The sequence below is a fragment of the Panicum virgatum genome, chromosome 6K, assembly GCF_016808335.1.
Source record: "Panicum virgatum strain AP13 chromosome 6K, P.virgatum_v5, whole genome shotgun sequence".
NCBI lineage: Eukaryota > Viridiplantae > Streptophyta > Magnoliopsida > Poales > Poaceae > Panicum > Panicum virgatum.
Genome location: NC_053141.1, coordinates 14,023,822 through 14,046,223, shown reverse-complemented (window position 1 = coordinate 14,046,223; position 22,402 = coordinate 14,023,822). Strand labels below are relative to the sequence as shown.

The 22,402-nt window shown below is 41.9% G+C and overlaps 1 protein-coding gene and 1 pseudogene across 1 annotated transcript; both read right to left on the bottom strand.

Annotated features, from left to right (window-relative positions):
• Nucleotides 1–3,526: 3,526 nt before the first annotated feature.
• On the bottom strand, nt 3,527–4,919 carry LOC120639103 (dirigent protein 11-like). Its single transcript, XM_039915142.1, has 3 exons — nt 4,583–4,919; nt 4,051–4,252; nt 3,527–3,810 (listed from the first exon to the last, which is right to left on the bottom strand). Exons 1-3 carry the CDS (start codon nt 4,867–4,869, stop codon nt 3,775–3,777), a joined length of 525 nt encoding a protein of 174 aa, XP_039771076.1. The 5' UTR covers nt 4,870–4,919; the 3' UTR covers nt 3,527–3,774.
• A 14,541-nt stretch (nt 4,920–19,460) lies between these two features.
• LOC120713267 lies at nt 19,461–20,364 on the bottom strand (annotated as a pseudogene).
• Between the last annotated feature and the right edge of the window lie 2,038 nt (nt 20,365–22,402).

Sequence of the window (22,402 nt, the reverse complement as noted above, 5' to 3'; positions counted from 1 at the left end):
ACAGAAATGCTTGTGCGTTTGATGAATCTGCTCCCAACCTACAGTCTGCACTACAAGCCTTTAAAGATGAATTAAATTTATGGCAGGTTGTAGGTGCGAAGGACCTTGCTGAACTCAGTGTTGGTCGAGGGCTTCAGTACTGTGCAGTCCTATATGTGTGTTGGTCAGGTCTAACTTGGCTTTACCAATCCCATTCTGGTCCATGGTGGTTTTGGTTTCTTGTAATTGGACTATTTCTTCTTACAAAGATACGCAGCTCTCCTGTATTTTCGAGAATTTTTTCTGTTTCATCACAACCCCTCTCTTGAAGGGAGCCTTTGTTTCCAGGAGAAGCTGTACATATCTGATAGTCGTTTAGTGTTGTAAGTCTCTTTTACGCGACATTGTTGCTCATTATTCCATTATGATGTCACTATATGTATGAAACTTGATCCTGGCATACATATAATTATCACTACTACAGATTTGGCCTTTTGTCCCGGTTCCAAACTGGCTTTTGTCCCGGTTTTGGAACCGGGACAAGGCTTCCGGGACAAAAGCCTCTCGAGGCTTTTGTCCCGGGTGGAAGAACCGGGACAAAAGGTGCCTGACGTTAAAAAATTTTTTGCTCACCACGGGATTCGATCCCAAGACCTCTTGCCCAACGCATGGTTTCCTTGCCAATTCACCTAAGTAGTACACGTGACTCAGTATAGAATAACTTCCTTTTGAACTATCACGTGGAGAGGCCTTTTGTCCGGGTTGGTAACACCAACCGGGATAAAAGGGGTCTTTTGTCCGGGTTGGTAACACCAACCGGGACAAAAGGGTGACCCTTTTGTCCCGGTTGGTGTTACCACCCGGGATAAAAGGGTTGGGCCTTTTGTCCCGGGTGGAGCCACCAACCGGGACAAAAGGGGGGCCTTTTGTCCCGGTTGGTGGCTCCACCCGGGACAAAAAGCCCCTGTCCCCCATGTTGGCCCGGCTAGCCGTTGGACCCGGGACAAAAGCCACCTTTTGTCCCGGGCCCAAAGGTAACCGGGACAAATGGCCTGGAAGAAAGGCCTATTTTGTAGTAGTGTATGCATTCAATTTTATTTTAAAAACCGGGTGTGACAGGACAAGGTTAAATCAAGAGCAATATCTTCAAAGACCTGGAAATACAAGATGGAGTTCTCATTATAAAACTCTAAAAAGTTTAGTCAACATGTTTCCTACAATAGTTGTAGTGCTAATGGTTGTTGAAAAGGATGACAAAGATAGGCAAAATAGAGATGAAGCATCAAATCTTTGGTATACTTCCAATCTTTTGACTTTTCTTTTATTTGCATCTCTTGTTTACTATTTTGAAGTGCCACAATACATTATCACTAGCATTACAATGCAAGAATTAAGACATTGTAAATGCCATTGGATGTGTGAATTCAACAAGACTCCATTTGGATGATCTTAGAAGAGATGGTTGGGATAAATTATTAGATGAAGTTAATGGGTTTTGTGACTTGCATGAAATAGATAAGAGTCGAAATGGAAAGTGCATATATTGATCCCAAACAGCATAGAAAAAAACAGGAATTACAAACAAGCATCACTATGCAGTGGATTGCTTTAATGATGTTATTGATTGGTTAGTTCAAGAGCTTGACAGCCGCTTTAGTGAGACCACCTCTCAATTGCTTATTTGCTCAGCCGCTTTCAATCCAAGAGAATCATATTTCAGGCTTTCAATGGGCAGACTTTGATGAGCTTAGTCAAACTATTTCCTGATGATTTTAGCAAAGATGATATGAGGGACCTTAGCCACCAACTTCACCTTTACATTGCTGATGTGAGAGCAGATAACAGATTCTCCAACATAAACACTATTGGTGAGCTCTCTCAAAAAATGGTAGAGATAGAAAAACATTGTTTGTACCGACTAGTCTATCGACTTTTGAAGTACTAGTATTGCCTGTCGCTACAACAACAGTTGAGAGATGCTTTTCGGGCCTGAAGATTGTAAAAACGAGTTTGTCTAATCGCATCGGTGATGAACACTTAAGTCATAGACTTATTGGCTATATAGAGAAAGAAGAAATGAAGAAAGTTACCAAAGTGGTTGTGGTTGGTCATTTCATGACAATGGAAGGAAAATGGCGTAAATATGATATCTAAATCTAAGAAGTATTTTAGTCCATCTACTTTAACTTTCAATGGACCATCCTACATTATATTTTCTTTGCTAAATAATGGACCTATTTGTTCCTTTTTCTTTAGGTTGGATCACATATTTTGCTACATCTGTTGTCAACGTTTTGAGCTTTTGGCTGCAGTGATCAATGAACTGTTTATTGAATTATTTTGCTATAGACTACAGATGATGACTGGTGAGTGTTGTTGCCTAGTCTGTACCAATTTGCGCATGTATGGACTAATGACTAAATTGACATTGTCACTATTAGAATATATTATCCTTTTATTTGAATATTATGTAAATCACTGTATTCTTGATGAAGTTGTGCACCCAGCACCCCCAAACAATTGCTCTAGCTTCGCCCCTGCGGCGGGAGCGGCTTGTCCGGCGGCGTGAGCGAGGAAGCACGATAGCACCCCCGGCTGAGCCGGGTGGGACAGCCGGTGGGTGGTGGCCGCCACCGGCAGCTGGTGCCGCTGCGCTCACCAAATCTGCACCGAACAATAAATAGGAAGAATAAAGATAGAGGTGAAGCTAAGGTTGTGAACGATATATCAATCCGGTGGGTTTTTACTACATTATGCTTTCAAATCCAAAGATAGATTCACTATATTTGTCAACTTTTTGTCTGCATTTTTGCACAATTAGGCAGGACGCTTCAATTTGCAGAAACTTGCAGCCAACCTATGACATTGAGACATGGGAGATTACTCGCAAACAAGATGCTACTAGGCTACTCGAGCAGGTCGATCCGAAACGAAGGAGGTTGCTGGCCGAGCAGATCTGCGTGGGTAGAGTCACTTGCCGTTGTCATGGGTCCGCTCACTACCACCATGGAAGTGGTTGCCGTTGTCGCAGATGCATGCACTCGCACACGCCATGGATGTGCCCGCCATCGCAGCCGGGTGCCCATGCGCTCAGATGGGTCCGTCCATCGCAACCACCGCCAATGTGCTCGGATGCGGCCCCATCGCAGCAGCCACCGGTGTGCTCCTCCCTGTGCCGATGGGATCTCTCGAGGAACCCCGCGGTACTGCGGGTGAAGGCTCGCGCACGGGGACGACGCCTCCACTGAGTCGAGCACGGAAGCGATTCTGGAGTGGACTGAGCGGATGAGCCTGATAGTTGTGTTTTTTAATTTTTTGCGTTGGTTTTGGCCTAATCAGAGTGTAATGTTAGTGGGTTTACCATCCATCCAAACAGCATTCTCGGACCTGGACTGTTAAAGTTTTCAGACCTGAAATTTACACGTTTGAGATTCAAAATTTTAGACTTCCAAACAGGCCCTTAGTGTTATTCCTTCACCAAAATAAATAGCCAGTGTATGGTTGCAAGATGTTTGAGACACATAAAAATGCTTGAACAAAAAGAATGTAGAACACAAATGGCGCACACTTTATTGATGATAAGATCTGTTGGGACAAGGAGTTGAACTTGACATAAAATGTAGAACCAATTACAAGGAACATTCCAGCTCTGGAGTAGTAGAAATGTGTATTTTGTCACTCACAACACAGAGGGGTTCATTTATTAAGGATCAAGGATAAAATAGATTGTAGATGTAGTCGTCATGTCGCCTCACACACATGCTCGTGAAGATGTCTGCTTGAAGCTCACTGTCCTCAAGGAAATAGGCCAATATTAATACCACCCAAAAGCTGCATAAAATATATAATTGTGGTCATCCACCATTCGCGAGTATTGTTTTTATATAACATTCATGGAGCTTCATTTATCTCTTCCTATAAATACATATGCATATGCCACACAGTTGTAAGATATACCGTTGGCTGTGCCATTACATTTTATCCAAGGAAAGTATTTTAAAAATGACAAGATAACATTTGTAAGAGCAAATCTCGATTATGGCAATAGATAAAAATGCTTCTGGCACTTACCGGAACAGTAGACTTTGAAGTGTAGAACACACATATGGATATTTCAAAGGTCCTGCTGGTACCATCTTCTTGGGTTATTTTGTAATTTATAATACCTCGTGCCATTGTAAGTTCTCCTGTGCCCCCCATAACACTCCACTGGCCTTGTCCGGTACTCATCCCCCCATGAAGCCCCATCACTTTTAGTGTTGATCCAGCTAGGCTATTTTGTTGACAGAATCACAACATGCAAGCACAATGTCAAAGGCCAGTATCAGCAATGTAGCATTTGATAGTTGCATGACTATGTTATTAATTTCTAGTTCAAAACAGCGTTTTGGACAATGTAACAATAAAAGTTCAGCAATATATCCTTTTAGAGATTCATCTTAGAATTACATTAAAGGTAGCATATTTTAATTGAAATTAGTGTTCAAAGTTATGTCTTAAACCCCAAAGCATCTTCTTTTGGAAGACAAATTAAGTAATGTGACCAACCTACGCATATGTAAATATTACAGCACAAGAAAATGTTTTAGCACAGACTTCTTACCTTCCACCCTCGAACACCATATCAAATATGGTTACCCAGAAATTCGTGGCAAGATTTGCATGGGTTGTCAGGCCCTCTGCGTGCCCGATGGTATTCGCAGCAGCATCTGGCCCATCCTTTATGACCCAATTAATGACGACGGTGTCAGTTCCCACAACTCTTTGGTCTTGGGCATAATTCTGTTTTATGTATAGGGTTGTTTTCAACTCCTGCTCATCCAGTGCATGACCAGCAGAAATGGAAAACACTAGCAGGGAAAGCACAACTATTGCATAGTAGGAGGCCATGGCTGGCTAGCTAGAATACTAGGATATCCCTTTCCTTTCTACCTTATCCTATGTGAAGAGTGATAGGGGCGTCTATTTATAGATGGATCGAGCTACAAGTTCGTATAGCTGGTGACATGGTTTCCAATGGCCCATAGTATGCTGCATTCATGTTTGTTGAATATTTTATATGGGTCATGTGATGGTGGAGCTGGCTACACTGGCTCTCCAGATAATTGAGCAAGTTTTTCTTCACCGACATGAACAAAACTAGAACATGGAAGCGCCAAAATCCAGATACATATGGATAAATTAGGTAAACTGAAATCTATCATTATTTGACGGTCGAACTCAAGTCTAGTTGTGCATAAGAGATCATATCTTGAATTTCAAACCTTTCGTAAACCAAAAACAAAGATATCCCAACTCAAAGGAAGTTCAACAATTCAAAGACTAAGACAAAGTTTGGTTATTTGGAGAACCTATATATATATATATATATATATATATATATATATATATAGTTGGTCCGCACTAGAGATTTCTCTCCACACGCAAGCTGTCCACCTCAATAATGCACTATCACATGCAATTTAAACCCACTATATTAGCATTTTGTTATCCACATCAACATGTTATGCAATAACTAGCACTAATTTATAATATTTCGTTCATTTATAAAAGTAATTAAAATATATATAATTACTTCATCCAGCCACGTCAACATGTGAATCACTATTGGGATCCATAAGGATTTATTACTTTTTCTCTGTTCTTTGAATTAGCCACAACACCTTCATTACTGTAATCGTCCAATCAACTTCGCGCACGTCTTATATCTATGAAATACATATCTTATTCATTTCTTTCTTCTCTAAAAAAAGAATAACTCAAAAATCTATTATTTTTCATCCAAGAGATTTATCATATGGATTTCAACATAATCTCTACAAATGCACCATTTATACGAGCTTTTCTTACTAAAAAATCTATCATTCGGTCTAAGTGCTTATTTATCTTTTTACAAGCTCTCCATAGCATTTTATTTAAAGAATTATTGTATTTTTATAATAGTTTTTTGAAAAGCTCTCTCAAATCCTGCAGCAACACGTGGGGAATCACCTAGTTTCATGGAAGTTAATCCCTTTACTAATTGGAAATAAAACTCAAACTTCTATACAACTAATAATAGATATTACACGGCAATGAAAAGGCAAGTCATAAATCTCATGGATACAAAGCCCCCTCACTTCTAAATAGAAAAGGGGGATTCTCTCAATATCTCCCAGATCATGAATTTATATGTAGGAGGTTGCTTCCACTAAAATGATAGGGATGAAAAATCAAATTATGATTCATCAACGAATATTCATCCAGAAAATTGAAGTACTACACATCAAAATACAATATATTAAAAATTGTATATCATCATCGCCGAAGATGTCAATGAAATCTTCACAGCCGCATACACCGTTAACTGAGACAGCTATGACTGAATGATGTATTAAGAATAGGAAATTCTCATCCTTTAAAGAAAACAACATCCTACATTTTCAATCTTCAGATTGGCCTCTGAATGTTCACTGACTTCATAAAAGTACCTGTCACTAGGTCCTGCCGCTTCCCATTTTTTACCAATAGCTGAAGATGGCAAAAAAAAAAGTTAGCTTCGCAGCAGTCTTCTTCATCATGCAAACGACCTTTATCATCCAAGGTATCCATCTAAGAAATATACCTCATGCCCACCCAAGCACGTACTAGCAAAACCATTGCGTACCATATAATAGCATCTAGCGTTCCCTCAGCTCGCAAATATTGCTTTGCATGCACATTCTACTAGTGGAAAAATCCCTTGCTTTTACTCAAGTGGTCAAACTTCGGCTTGAGCAAACCGATTGGTGAATCAACATTCTCTCATATAGTATACTAACCTATATATTGCCTTTCTTTCTAAAACTCAAGTTCTTCCGGTGATTGCTCAGTTTCTGCAAGGGAGCTAAACCGGTGCTAATGAGAATGTCAAAGCAAAAAGAAAAAAAAAACAAATGGAAGTAGGCTAAGCAAGAAAAAAAAACCAACGGGAATTTAAATATGTCTTCTTCATTGACGGCTGGTATCAAAATTGCGCATTGGAATGCAAAGCTAGTCCAATAGTACTTCATTGACCGTGTTTAGCTAGTATCAAAATTATCACAACTTAGTGTTCATCCAAAATGAATTATATGCATGCTAGTTCCTATGAACTTATCAACTTGTTTGGTTTTTTTGTGTGGTATATATATATGTGTGTGTGTGTGTGTGTGTGTGTGTGTGTGTGTGTGTGTGTGTGTGTCCCTCTGACCGTTATTATTATTTTTCACAAAGAGTATCAGTACCAAAAATAAGTTATTAGTAGATGCTACAGAAATAGTACTTTTGATATAAATATGGTTTCATAGAATTTTTGGCTCATCAATTCACCTATTAGACTGTTTCGATATCTTAAACTATACCTGTATTTTAATCTGGATAAGTAGTACGTTGCTCAGATCTGTGATACCCATTGTAGTTTATTAATTATTGCTGGATTATTAGTTTCTTAACACAGTTTGACAGAACAAACCGTGTCATCTAACGTCTAGTAGGACAAGGTCAATGAACAGATCTGTAATACCCATTGTAGTTTATTAATTAAGATGCTCATTCATGGATCTTCTAGTACCGTTGCCAGTAGTGAACAGAGTAGGAATAATTAACAATGTGTGCTTATCCGGCCTGGATCAAGACATGCGTACTTACTTATTGGAGCCGTAAAATATATGTAGATGAAGCGCTAAAATCCAGGTACATATATATGGATAAATTAGATATACTGAAATCTATCATTATTTGATGGTCGAATTCAAGTCTAGTTATGCACAAGATCATGTCTTGCATCTCAAAACCTTCGTAAACCAAATACAAAGCGATATCCCGACTCCAAGGAAGTTCGACAACTGACAGATTAAGATAGAGGTTGGTTATTTCATGGAAGTTACTCCCTCCACTAATTAGAAATAAAACTTAAAACTTCTACATATACAACTAATAAATTACACGGCAATGAAAAGACAAGTCATAAGCCTTGTCGATACAAAGCCCACTCACTTCTAAAACCAAAAGGGGGGATACTCTCTATATCTCCAAAATCATTAATCTATATATGGTGGTTGGATAAAATAGGAGCCATCCATCGAACGACATTGAATGGTGGAAAATATATATATAGGGAGAATTTTTACAATGATTGAAAAAAAATAAGAGCCATCCATCTGACAGAATCATACGTTGGTCAGGATAGGAAGTACCTGGAACTACCTAGACTAAAGTACCTGGTGCTACAAAAATATGGGACCAAGTATCAAAAATTGGGACCGAATACTAATTTAATATTTTCCATTGATCAATGACTAGAAAAAATTTCAAGACAAAAGTATCTAAAAGTACCCACTGGTACCGCTGGAGTTAACTCGTTATCACTTGCTGTTATTGTAAAAAACCTCCAGTACAAATGGTATCTATACCTGAGGTTTGCAACATAAACCTTCATTAGAAATGTTATCTATACCTAAGGTTTGCAACATAAACCTCCATTACAAATGGTAACTACATCTGAGGTTTGCAACATGAACCTCCAGTAAAAATAGTATTATTTCTACCAACACTCTTATCAACAATCGACAGTAAAAAGTGGGCGCTATTTCAATTTGGCACACATACAGATTAACTTGGTACACATACAGGACAAACACATGAACCAGTTCACATGCAGAATATATTAAGGCACAGCCAAATAGATTTCAGAAAGTTACAGTTCTTTTTGCTCATTCAAGTTACACCAAGTCTCTACCCAAAATAGATCATGTTCAACTACTACTATTAGAGAACTTGAAATTTTCTTCATGACCTGAGTGATCATATGGAAGAATCTCGCCTCTGATTTTGGCGAGCTCGTAGTTACTTCCCTCTTATTAAAATTAAAGGTTGTTTTAATTTTGATTCCCTGCGAGTCAAACTTTCTTCCCTCTGACCATTATTATTATTTTTTACAAAGAGTATCAATATCAGATATAAGTTATTAGATGCTACAGAAAAAGTACTTCTGATACACATAAATACTGTTATGAAAAAAAATATGGTTCCATAGAATTTTTGCCTATCAATTCACTTATTAGACTATTTCGCAACATCCTAAACAACCTGTATATTGAATCTGAATATGTAGTTACTCAGATCTGAGATACCCATTGTAGTTTATTAATTATTTCTGCATTACTTGTTCTTAACATAGTTTGACAGAACAAACCTTGTTATCTAACGTGTAGGAATAATTAACTATGTGCTTATCCTGGATCAAGATACCATGCGTACTTATTGGAGCCGTAAAATATATGTTGACGAATCACAGCAACAGTACAGCCTACACGTGACACACATATTGCTGGCGAAGTTTTCGGTAGTAGTCATCAGGGGAATCGTTCATAATGACAGTATCATGTTCTTGCTTCCTAAATTATTAGTTGATCGGATCATAGGTACAAATCATAGTTTATGACTTGAGTGCTATGTTTTTTTTTAAATCTTGAAAATAGTATCGAACATGTGGTCCAACGTGTAATTGTTCCCATGCATATCTGCTTGCATATAGTTTTCTATCAGTCAACACGAGAATCTCTGGTTATTATTGCTCCATGATGACTGTATCATACCACTGGCACAGTAATATGTAGAGTCAACCCGAATCCTTCGCTATTAGTGCTACATACCGACAATCACTGCTGCATCAAACATTTTTAAGGCCCGTCCAAACTGCATTTGCAGAGGGCCGCAGGCGACCCCAATTTTTTTAAAAAAATTAGGATGTGATTAAGCAACACTAATTAATACGGCAATTTTATTTTATTTTAAGTTTTCCAAACATTTATATTACTTAGCAGAATATTTAGTGTAGGAATAATAATTATTTTCTGAAATTAATTAATGAACCATAGGTTGCATAAATGGTTATGGCATTCATGCCGTTATATTATTTTATTTATTTGGGTGCGCATGCGAAATCGGTTGAGATGGTTTGGATATGTCCAACGGAAGCCTCCTGAGGCACCGGTGTGTAGTGGGGTTCTAAAGTGAATCTATAATGTAAAGAGGGGTAGAGGTAGGCCTGAACTGACTTGAGATGAGTCAGATAAGAGAGATCTTAAGTAGTGGAATATCTCTAAAGAAGTAGATTCGGATAGGAGCGCTTGGAGACTAGCTATCAATTTTGCTGAACTGTGATCTTTGTTTCTTTTTGGGTTTAGCCTACCCCAACTTGATGGGACAAAATCACCTGCACACATTCTCAAACATCATCTGTGGAATTCATTAGTAAATAAATATATCTTAGCATTTATTCCACATTATGGTTCAATTTTGTGCAGGAGTTGACGATGAAAAGGAGTCGTTAGTGACCGTCAACACTTGTTCTTCTGTTCCCCCTTCTTCTGGGAGCCCGAGAGGCACTTCTTGATCAAGCCGCAATCCTTGAGGGCGTGCTTGACGTAGTAGCCATGGTTGGGGCAAGGTTTCTCGAGCATCGTCTCGAAAAACTTGGGGATTTCGCCCGCAGGGGCCTTGCCGGCCTTGCAGTCGACCGCAGCCACACGAACTGTCCCCCGCCCTTCTTCCCAGGATGGTCGGCCTTGCTGCCCCAGGCTCGATCAAAGGTCGCCCCCATCGATTCCTTGATGGAGGCGTGGTTGGTGGCGATGTCAAGGAGTTCCTTCGTGGTCTGCGGGCCCTTGTGGCCTATCTTGTGAACCAGGGACTCACATGTGGTCCCAGAAAGGAACACCCCAATGATGTCGGCATCTTCCACATTGGGGATGGCGTTGCACTCCTTGGAGAAGCACCAGATGTACTCTTGGAGAGACTCTCTCGGCTTCTGCTGACAGTTCTTGAGGTCCCATGGGTTTCCAGGGCGTTCGTACGTGCCCTCGAAGTTTCCCACAAAGATCTCCCTCAGATCCGCCCAGTCATGGATCTGGTTCGCCGGGAGGTGCTCGAGCCATGTATGGGCCGAGTCCGCTAGATACTGTGGGAGGTTGCGGATGATGAAGTCGTCATTCTGGGCGCCACCTGTGCGGCACGCCAGGTGATAATCCTCGAGCCACAGGCCGGGGTATGTATCCCTGGCGTTCCTCATCACGTTCGCGAGCGGGCGGTTCTTCGACGGTACATGCGCGCTGCGAATGTCCAGGCTAAAGACCCAGATGCCCGGAGGCTCAGGGCTCATGCTGCTATCCTCGTCACTGTCGTAGCGACCACCATGTTGAGGGCAGTAACTCTACACCACCGAGTTGGCGGCATCGCCGTACTCGTACTCACAGTGGCGAGCGTTGATGGTGTGACAGGCGTCGTGACCTTGCCCTATTCGTTGTTTGATCGGGGCAGCTTCGTGCTCCCCGTCTCGATGGAGAGATGGGGTGCGGGATCACCACAAGAAACCATTTAATCCATGACGATTAAATTTCGTCACAAATCACTAAAAAACCTTCATAAAATAGTATTTATGACAATCTCAAATTGCGTCATGTATTGAGCGTCACAGATCACATCTAGTGATGTTCTTTAAAATTTTGTCATAAATTGCTTCATCCATGACATTTTGAAACCGTCATATAATGTCCCCGGGCCCCCAAAGCCCAACCCAAACCCATTTCCTATGATGAAAATAAATGTCACAAACAGTATAATTTTCGTCACAGATTTAATTGCCATGTCACACATTGATGACATGGAGGATGATGTGGCTGTTGACTTGGCGATGATGTGGATAGCAATGATGACATGGTCAATAATATGGCTACTGACATGTCAATGACGTGGAAAGTGGTGCTAACATAGCAGGTGACATGGCAATCGGCAGGTGACATGGCGAGTGACATCAGCAGCACAGCCTGGGCCCAATTTAGTGGGCCACCAAATTGGGCCTTATTTTCAACCCTTTTATTAGAATAGTCATGACAGCCCAGAATACATACCAAAATTGTCAGACCATTTACCACAACATCAAATCAAATACAATATCTCGTATTTACATTGAGAAGCACCTCAAAATTTACATGCAAGTTACATTCATCTTGCATCAAAAGCAACACTAGAAACAAAAACAGCAAAAATTCCAATCTCTTCTCACTGTTTCTTCCTTGTTCCATTTCATCCTAACATAAAAAGAGCACATTGCCAAATATTAATCCGAGGACAATATTTGTGATGGAAACTACTGAAACTAGCCGTAATTTACATTGACAAATATTAATCAGAGGGATATTTGTGATGGAAATTACTGATACTAGCACAAACTGGTTCAATTATAACAGTGGAATTAATGTTGTAGACTTAATTAAAATACTATGCTCGACAATTGACACTAATGATAAAAATAATCCATTAGGACACCAAATGAGACCTACTACACACTAGAGTACTGCTACATCTATATATAATCAGAGCTCTGTTCAATCAAGAAGCATGTGTGACAGGATGAGCATCACAATTAAATTGACCGCAAATCAGTAGCAGTGTACTCTTTTTTTTTGTGTTAAAAGCTAAGTGTGGCACTAGGAAATATGTGGCACTCAAGTTGATAGAGGCGTTTCAAAGACATTGCAATCAAATTGTTGAACTACTGCTCACCTAAAAGTAGAGCCTGAGCTGTTTGCTAGGCTTCTGCACCACGCCAAAACAATTACCTGTATCCAAGAGCAGAAGTTGCAGGCACTGCCAGCTAGTTGAAAGCAAACTAGCATCAGGGCAATCTCTATGACTAGCATAATGGTAATCTCTATGCTCAAAAGAAAAGTTTAATGTCACTAGTTATTTGTGACTATATCGTGTTAATGAATTGACATTGCTAGTGATCTAAATGCATGCAAAATAAGTTAAAGGACATCAGCAGCACCCTGCAATAGGCAAACTCATTATAGTTATCACGTGAGCTAAGGATTTGTGGGAAAAATAGCTAAATCAAATGCAGGGGCACAATTATTTCTGAATCATACGTTCCATATCTACGAATTGCATAGGGAAAAAACTAACTGAAGAAACGTTTGTCTGTACGAATTCCATAACTACGAATCCCATATTTACTTATCTGATGAAGTCTTCGAGGGAGGCAAGATTGCCGATGGGACGGAGGAGGAGCGCCTCCGCATCGGAGGAGACGGCCTCCGAGACGGAGCGGTGCATCGCCTGCAAATCGTGGTCCAGCGCCGTCTCCGCCTCCATCACCCACTGCTGCACGCCGCAGTCGCCGATCGCCTGCGGCTCCGTCAGGGGCTCCGCGTGCCGGACAGCTACCTGTGGAGCATATGCGTGCATGGTGGCTAATCAGTTCATCCTCTCTCTCTCGACAACCCAGGCCTCCAAGCTCCAAGCTCCAGGGTGAGAGATGGAAGCCAATTTGGGAAGGAACGGCCATCAGACCGGCCGGCGCCGCTGCACGAGGCGCATGAGCATCGTTCCTTGACTGTGTTGATTGGTGGAGTTTTGTGTTTGCGTGATAATGTTTGACTTTATGACCTTGTCCGATTCGCTTCTTTGTAATGACTGTTGGTATATTGTGGGTTTACTACCTACAATGACACCAGTTGCCTAGATGGGTATTTCTTATGTACCTCCCACCTCCTTGTTATCCTATACGCATTTCTACTCAATCCTTTAGAGGATGTCAAGAAGGAAGTTCAAGGCAACACTAAAAGCAATAGAGATCTCCAAGCATCTGCAATGGTCAACAAATGAAAAAAGCTGAAAACAAGAATGCTCTCTTTTCTTTTTGCTACCTCCATGTCGTCCTCCTCTACACCTTGATTTATTCAGCATTCATGATCACCAAGAGTTGGTCAAGATGGTATTGTGAACTTTACCTTGTTATTCAATCTTTCGTCTCTCTACTGACCTTATCTCTACCACCTGACCAGATGGTGAGTCCCAACAGAAATCGAGAAGATAGAGCCAACAATCCAACACAAACTCAAGGGCTACAAGCAATGGTTCCAATCATGGTCAAAACTCAATAGTGTGTTGCAGAGGAAGCCTCATTCTCGAGGAACCACAACCCTATCAGCAGTCATGACCATCAGATTCCAACCTATCTGCCTCCGTTTGATAAAGAGAAGATATTAGCTATGCAAGCTCGTGTCTTACAAGAAAGGTTGCAGTCTAAAACATCATCCTCAGATAACATGGAGATGACCAGGGCAGAAGTCCCCACCGGACCAGTGAAAAGGAAAGTTGCTGAAGCATGGAACAATGAAAAGCGTAAGAGGAACTATGAAGCACCAAAGCCATTGAGAGAAGAACAACATGAGATTAGTAAGACTCTAGGAATATGTCAATGCTGTGAGCATTATGGCCGTCTGTGTCTGCAAGAAGATTGCTTAATGAATGTGAAAGCAAGACAACGTTATCATTCGGATATCAAGAGGAAGTTATCCACCCAAGATCTAGTCCTAGAAGGAGTCGCCCAAGATGAAGACAATACTCAGGCTATAAACCTCAAGGATTGGAGTATCTCTTTCAAATAATTTCAGCCTAAAAGAAGCAAGAAACATAAGAAACAAATAAGTAAAGCAAGCTAAGAGAAGGTGGAGTTACCACAATCATTGGTAGATAGAAGTGTTCAACCCAGTTCCAACCAACCGCAGCCTAAAGTTGTTCAACCTCCATATGACAACTCTATCATGAAGAATCCTGATGCACAAGCCATTCCACCAAGAGTTGTGGTGAAGCAGAAAGGATGTCAGGACAGACATGTTAAAAGAATAGTGTGCTTTAAATGTAGTGAAAAAGGCCACTATGCCAATAGATGTCCAACAAGGCGTGAGAGGACTAGGTCCCATGATCTTGGATTATATTGCTTCAAGTGTGGAGGAGACGGACATCTTGCCAGTTGGTGTGAAAAAGAGGATAATGATCAACCCCAGGACCAAAATTCCAATAGCCCTGCACTCAGTCAGACATCATTAATTGACTCCCTTGCCAAGACAGATGATCAGGATATCTCCACCAAATGAAAATGGCGTCAGTCTCCAATTCTCATGCCACTGTGAGTCACCAAGATACTAAAGCAAGAAAAGCATGTTTTCGATAATGCAGTGGATGCCTGAGGATATTTGGGAAGATCAAAATTTTATAGTTGGCTTATGTTCGTCGCTTTACTTGAAGGTTAAGGGATGTGTAAGAGGACTTGAGAGGTGAAACAAGACACCTAAGCCAGAGAGAAGCAATCCAGCTCTATTCAAATCACTTTATCAAGGTACTAAGGAAGTCCATCGAGAGATATGCCAACGATGCTGAGGAAAGAATGGATAGTCAAAGGAGGATTTAGACTGAGTATCCGTAAAGTGTTCGATGTGAGTTGCGGAGAATAAAGAAGCATGTTTGAGGAGATATTGTAAGAAGAAATGACCAGGAACAGAAAGGTTAGTATGTGTTGGAAGCTACCCACCTAAACTGTTGACTTATGCTAGCCTTGTGAATCTCGGTACATGATTCCTTTTAAGGTGGTAGTTCTGTCACAACCTAAATTTTTTGAATTTTAGGATGTGATTAAATTAAAAATAAAGCAACAATTTTCTCATAATTTTTAAAAATTTTCCAACAATTATTTTTCTTCACAAGGAATTTAGTGTAAAAGAAATGAGGTTCTTCTGTTTGTGTTGCATCACGCTGAGTTTTGCATTGTTTTAGTTGTTGTTGTCGATTTGAATTTGAATTCCCTGAATTCGAATTTGAATTGAATTGGTTTGGAAACATTTTCAAGAATGCAAAACCTTTTCCCCCTTTCCCTACGGCCCAACCCAGTGCCAGCCCAACTCCCTCTCCCTCTCCCTCTCCCCTTCTTCTTTTCTTTTTCTCCACGCAGCCCAGCTAACCGGCCCGTTTCCTTTCTCCCGGCCCATTTCGGCGCCCCCTCTCCTTTGTTGCTGATAGGTGGGCCCCGCCCGTCGGGTCCACCTCCCACCTCCCGCGCGAGCCGGACTCAAGCTCAAGGAGTCTGACTCTGCCACCCCACGCCTTGGCGCGCAAGCCAAGGACCCCCGATCCTCGCCCCTATATAAGATGCCACCCTGCTCTTGACCCACAGAAGCCGTAGTTTCCGCCTCTGTGCTCACAAACCCTAGCCGCCGCCATTAGAGCTCGACTCGAGCTTGGCTGCCACTCGCATCCCGCCGCTCCGTCGCTCCCTCGCCTCCAAAAGCCGCCGTCGGACTACCGCGTCATGGTGAGAACTCTCACCAGCCCCTTTTCCCTCTCTCTCGCGTCGTCTCGCCACCACAGTCACTAGCCGGAGCGAGATGCTCGAGCGCCGCCGTGGTATGCCCTGTCCCGCTCGCCGAAGCCCCACTCAAAGCTCGTGGTCGCGTTCGCCGTCACGCGCGCTTCCTCCCGAGCCAAGCCGCACCTAAAACTAAGGCCGGAATTGCATTTTCGTGATTTGCCGCTGAGCTCGCCGCCGTCAGCCTCGCCGCCGGTGTCACAACGTCGCCGCCCGCTCCGCCCGATCCATCTTGGATCGTTCGATCGAGATCCAACAGCCCCGATCGGATCTAAACCGAGTCAACCAGACCATATACCGGTCGACCCTAGGAGAGTTCGCAAAAGAATCCCTTGCTTTCGTGAAAATCGACCCACAGTCCATGCTGGTTCAAAATAATTTACAAAACAGTCTCTTTTCTTTCGTTTAGCCCCTAACGTCTATAGTTAATCATGACTAGGACCCTGTAGCCTTGTTTCTCTCATAATTTCCACGTTTTAGATCCGTTTCGTTTCGTTCTTGTTGCGTTAGCTTTGTTTTAGCGTAAGCTATCATTTGGTAGCATTGTTATATCGTAGTTCTTGTTTTAAAATTAAATATAGATTTAATTTGATTAATATTCTCTCATCTAGCTTTCAAATTAAAAGTTAATCAGATGTTTATTCCGGTTTTCATAATTAATGTTAACTTGATTAATATCAATTCAAATGTGTTTGTAATTTCATTTTTTAGTTCCATATGAATCATATAAAATTGTGCGCTTAGAAGCTCTCACAAGTTTCTTTCTTACTAATTGTTAAATTAGTAAACTGTACATAGATAATTAAATAAAATTTGACTAAGTTCTACTCGCCTTTGCAAATAAAAATACAATATGAGTTACCTACAACCAAAGATATTTTCTTTAAATATCTTTTACTTATGGTTTCTAATTAAAATAAAAGAAACTCATAGTTCTTTTGTTCAATAATAATACAAATCTTCTGAAAGCTGTTTCTTTTTAACCCTAGCTCCGTTTCCCGTATTTCTTGCGCTCTCGTAATCGTAGCAGCATGTCCTATCTTTTAGTATGCTCTTTCAAAGTTTTTCTTTTGTTTTAGTATATTGTTTTTAGATGTACTTGTTGTTTGCTTTGTATGGTTGCTCAATGATTGCTTCGAGTAGAAGAATCGTCGTCCGAAGCTTGAAGGTTAAGTTTCCAAATGAGCAAGAGCTGAAGAGCAGTAAGAGTAGCTTTTGGTTGGAGAAAGGCAAGTGACCCTAACCATACTTCTATCTATGCTTATTTATATGAGTATTATAAATTAACTGGAATATGGAGAACCACCTAGGAAAACCGTACAACCACAATACCATATGGCTCTGGTCTTGGCTAAGTAATTGGATGAACTATATGTTGTGATTGGGGGCGCTGGTTTGGTGGATTATGGGTTTGTGTATTGATGGAGGGGAGAGGGTGGGAAGCTTTGTCTTCTGAGGTACTGCAAAAAATTAGGGACCAGTGCATACATATAGTGATTCTTTGGAAATGCCTCATAGCGTCCCTATGCAAAAACACCTCGAAAGTGGGGTACTGTGCCTGATCAGCACATGCATGGTTGGGTTCAAAGTCCTTTTAGAACTTTACGTGAATTGTAGTGAAAGTGTACAACCTTTGCAGTGTGTAAAACTAATATATCAGTTGTGCTCACGATCATGAGTGGCTTGGACCCTCACATGATTAATTTAACTTAAAGATGGATTTAAATTATTATTCTGGTTATTGCTTGTGCCTTTGCTGGTACCAACTATAAATGTACTCACCCTTACTTACTGCTGCTCAGAAGAGAAAGTTGCTATAAAGTCTTCTGAAGATGTTGCTGAGTTCTAGGCTTACACAGCCCCAGTCGATTGTGTGTGAAGTTTGAAGCCTTTGTTTCTAGGATAAGTTATATAACTCTGAAGATCTATAATTGTTTTATTTTTTTGATAATGCTACTGATTATTCACTTATAATTTCTCTATATGTATGAAACTTGATCCTGACATACATATAGTTATGTATTTGGTTTTATTTTTAAAACTGGGTGTGATAGTGTTATACATCGTTTCTCGAATATGAACAAAGACAATCATTGTATAAACCAAACCTCTGTCACATGGAGTGTAACACCCAAAATCTTTTTAGATAGCCTGCCACAAACACAAAACTCCTGGATCAATTTCTATGTAAACCTTCATTCCTCCCCATGTTCTGTGGATTATGGATAACTGGAGTTCAGATAAACAAAGGGCTCAATTGATGGTCTTCGGAGCAGTCCAAAATACCAACAAATTGTTTCAAGACCAAATCTCCAGTCAGATTTCGATTTGCTTAAATAATAAATTCTAACACAGATCCAGACAAAACACATGTCAACCATACTCAAGCCCCTATAAAAGCAATAATTCCATATACAAGCATCCACAAGGCATAGGACCTGACAAATCTGTATTTCAGCAACTTTTAAGTTTAGCATCATAACAAATGTATAAAATGAGAACACAACACAATATAATCAATTTCACAAACAAAGTAATACAAGAGTCATTTTTTAATTAGATGAATTGTAATACATCCATGATGTTACAAAATGAATTGAAATTACAAATGAACACATAGACGCGAAAAACTCAACCCCCATCGAGCCCTCAACACTTTTTTACTCTGTTATCTGAAATAGAGCCTGGTCGGTTACGTAAAATTCACCAATATAATGGTGAATTGCATAATTTCAGTGCATCAGATCAATTAAAAAAGGCTTATTTCCTGAAAGACAAATTCATCTTCGTGAGATTAGGTATTATCCATGCGGGATATGGCAAATCAGACCAAATCTTTGACACAATTTCTTTCCTCTGGTGATTTTTCAAGTTGAGTACTCCTATATCACGACAGGCATCCTTAAGTGCCATAATCAGTTCCTTGTGATCATCGGTTAAGTAAGCATGATTTGCCTTCAATTGTGAGCGAGTGTTCTTCAGCACAAAGACAAAGTGATTGGTTATGCCCAAGAAATAACAAATGGTGTGGCAAGCTGTTAATTTTCACTAGCTCTTTGGCAGCCATGTCCACTTTATATACTAGGATTTTCTGGGTAATGTATTCCATGTGTTGCAGGACCCCGCTCCAGTACATCACCATAGTCACCATCGTGCTCGGAGGCACTTACTATCCCTGGTGCACTGCCATCCTCATCCCCGTGCTCGATTCTGATGGTTTAATATCCCTGGTGCAACACCATCCTCTACCTCAAGGTCTAGATGATTTACTAACCTAAACTTTATGAGGTGGATGAAAAATTATTGCTGGATCATCCGTAACCTCATTCCTTGAACCATCTACTGCCATCCAAACTTGTAGCAGACCACCCCAAGGAGCTGGAATGATGTACACGCTCTCGTAAATAAAATCCTTTAATTTGCCCACAATAGCATTCCTTGTGTTAGTGCAGGTACTAAGATCAAATGCATCAATTTCCCCATGTTCAGTCGTCAATGCATACAATACACCACTCCTGTACATGCAATCTCTGTATCCTGCATTGGGTGGCAGCCAAGTCCACTTATCATCCCCTGGTCGCACAAACAAAAGCTGAAAATATGGATGGTGGATAAGCACCACAATACAGCTTCTAGTAGAACGATCAGGGAACACAAATGCCTTGTAGTAGAGCTCTTCACGGAGATCATTGCGAGTATATATATCTCAGGTGCCGCGTAAACCTTCTCTCCAGTGTAGTATGATAACTCAAACTTGTGAATAGTACCTGAGTCATCAAAGATGGGCTTTACGTGCTCAATGGTGACCACTAAAGGGAGAGCGATCTGTTCACTAGTGAAAGGATCGACAAGGAGCAGCTCAGACCCCTCATCTGCAGTGATCAGCCATCCATTAGAGGACCCGATCAAAATCCAACTACGAATCGGTGGCTCCGGGAGAGTTAACTTGTACACCCTTTTCTCCACGAGACTGTAGAGACAGGCAACATTGTCACCAGTAGATTTGGAGGTGTAGAATAGGCACGGCGTCTGGGACTGTTTGTACCTCCCAAGGTCACGCAGGCGGTGTAGGCATTGCGCCAAGAGCAGCAGACAAAACCAGCATGTACGAGATCAGGAATCTCAAGTTTACCAAGGATAACCTCCAAAACATCCAGTTTGGGCCTTGGTATTTTCATATATATATATATATAATTGAGTTGGGGTTTCTCTCCACCCTACCATCCATCACTCTCCTCTCTCCCCCTCTTCTATCTCCCCACGCAGGCACTCTTATCCCTTCTATCATCTTCTATCTCCCCACGCAGGCACTCTTATCCCCTCTATCTCCCACTCAGGCACTCTTATCCATGCGAGCCGGGGCGGCTGGTGAGCAGGGGCGGCCGGCATGGCGTTGGCGGCTGCACAGCAGCTAGCTCGTCGATGGGCTTGGCGGCTCATGGATGGGCTCAGCGGGCTCGTCGACGGACAATTTCTTTTATTTTTTATTTTTTTATTTAACTACGGGCTGCGCCACAAGCCACCTCCGCCTTGCGGCCTCCATCTCCGGCCACCTCTGCCTCTGTCTGGCGGCCTCCGGCCGCCTCCGGCCATCGGATCTCGCTGGAGAAGAAAAACAGTCGCGGGCCCACCAGCTGCAACTGCGCTTCCTCTTCTGCGACGCGTTGGCCGCGCCTCGCGCGGGCTGAATAGACCCCCCGGCAGTGGATGCCTCCTTGGCGGCAGCTCGGGCCCCGCCCATCGATCGCACAGCGGCAGATCGGCTCCCGCCCTTCGCTCGCCACTGCGGTCGTGGCTCGCCCTACGGCCGTCCACTGGGGCGATGGATGGCAGGCAGCTGTCCCCAGAGCCCATGCTCGCCGGCGGGTACTCATCCATCCGGCGGATCAAGGCCCTGCCCGGTGCTCGACTCCGGGAAGACTGAACAGTATTTGTCTTAGCCCCATGAAGCTGGCCAACGGGAGTCGTCCGTGGCTGCGGTTCAGCGCCGATGCGTGCCCCAGTTGTCGCATGCGACGCTCACCGCCCTGAGCCGCCTCAGATATATGTTTGACTCCGTGCTCAACTTCGCGGCGTCGGCGGCGTGGACGAAGGGGAGGTTGAGAAGGAGGGGAGGCTAAGATGGTGCATGACCTGTCGGCGGGCAGCGACGGCGGGGCGCGGGCCGTGGCTCGGCGGTGTGCGGCCCCTCGCGAGAAGGGGCACCGCGCAAGGTTCTGGGATATGTAGGCTATAGCCACCATCCTCATCCTCACCAGGTGGAGGCGGCAAAGGCAACAAACCACTTGTTTATTAATCATTATTATTTCCAGTCTTTGAGACTTGGTTCATACTCTCTTCGTTTAGAAATGTAAGACGTATTTTGCTCGGGAAAAAACTATTTTGAAAGATATTTCCTCCATAGTATATGAGTAACAACAAGCAGGCTGCCTAACTTTAGTAGTTTCCTTCTTTGCTAACTTGTGAATTGAATTCTCAGTGTGCTTGTATCATCCTTCAAGTGACGAAGCAAGCAGTCTCCACATCAAGTGCTGCAACAGGTTCCAATCGGAGCCGCGCTCTATTGCTAGTTGTACATTTGAGGCACTGGCATGCTTATGGACGACCCAGCAGAACAACAGAGAGTAGATCTTGTTTTCCTCTGGCAGAGCTCTGTGCAAGGATCAAAGCATTTTGCACTGAATGAGCAGATGAGCAGTGCAATTAGGAGGCTGCTACATTTATTTTTACACATGTTTAGGACTAAACAACAAGATATGATCTAAATGAGCAAATCAGTGATCCTATCTCCCATTGAAAAACTAATGAAAGGAAATCTAGATGGTTACATCGGGTTATGCCACCTCTTTTCCAATATGAATTTGATTTGCTTGCTTGCTTAAAACTGATGTGCTAAACATGGAATCAGAATATGTTTTATTTTACACTGCTTGCTACCTAATTAGCTAGTACATGGCAACTGAACTGAAGCAGAAAAATATGCTATGTCATGCAAAAGTATCATCAAATGTTCTGAGGAGCAATCAACCTGTAAGTTGTAAATTTAACCTTTGTGGAACCATCAGCGAAGCCACCAATAAAGCAACATGGTTTGACTTATCAAATACAAAAGAAACTAAAACTAAATCTGTGGCCCATACATATTCTTATCTGCAAATTCAAACCATAGAACTCCTTTATGATCCATTCAGAAACACTTGTACTTTGCTTCTCCTT

Excerpts from the sequence above, each read along its gene's own strand:
- LOC120639103 (XM_039915142.1), bottom strand. The coding sequence starts at position 4,869 with ATGGCCTCCTACTATGCAATAGTTGTGCTTTCCCTGCTAGTGTTTTCC. Across the intron at positions 4,253-4,582 it reads ATGGTGTTCGAGGGTGGAAG|CCTAGCTGGATCAACACTAA; the intron begins GTAAGAAGTCTG and ends TCAACAAAATAG. Across the intron at positions 3,811-4,050 it reads CTTCAAAGTCTACTGTTCCG|CTTTTGGGTGGTATTAATAT; the intron begins GTAAGTGCCAGA and ends TATTTTATGCAG.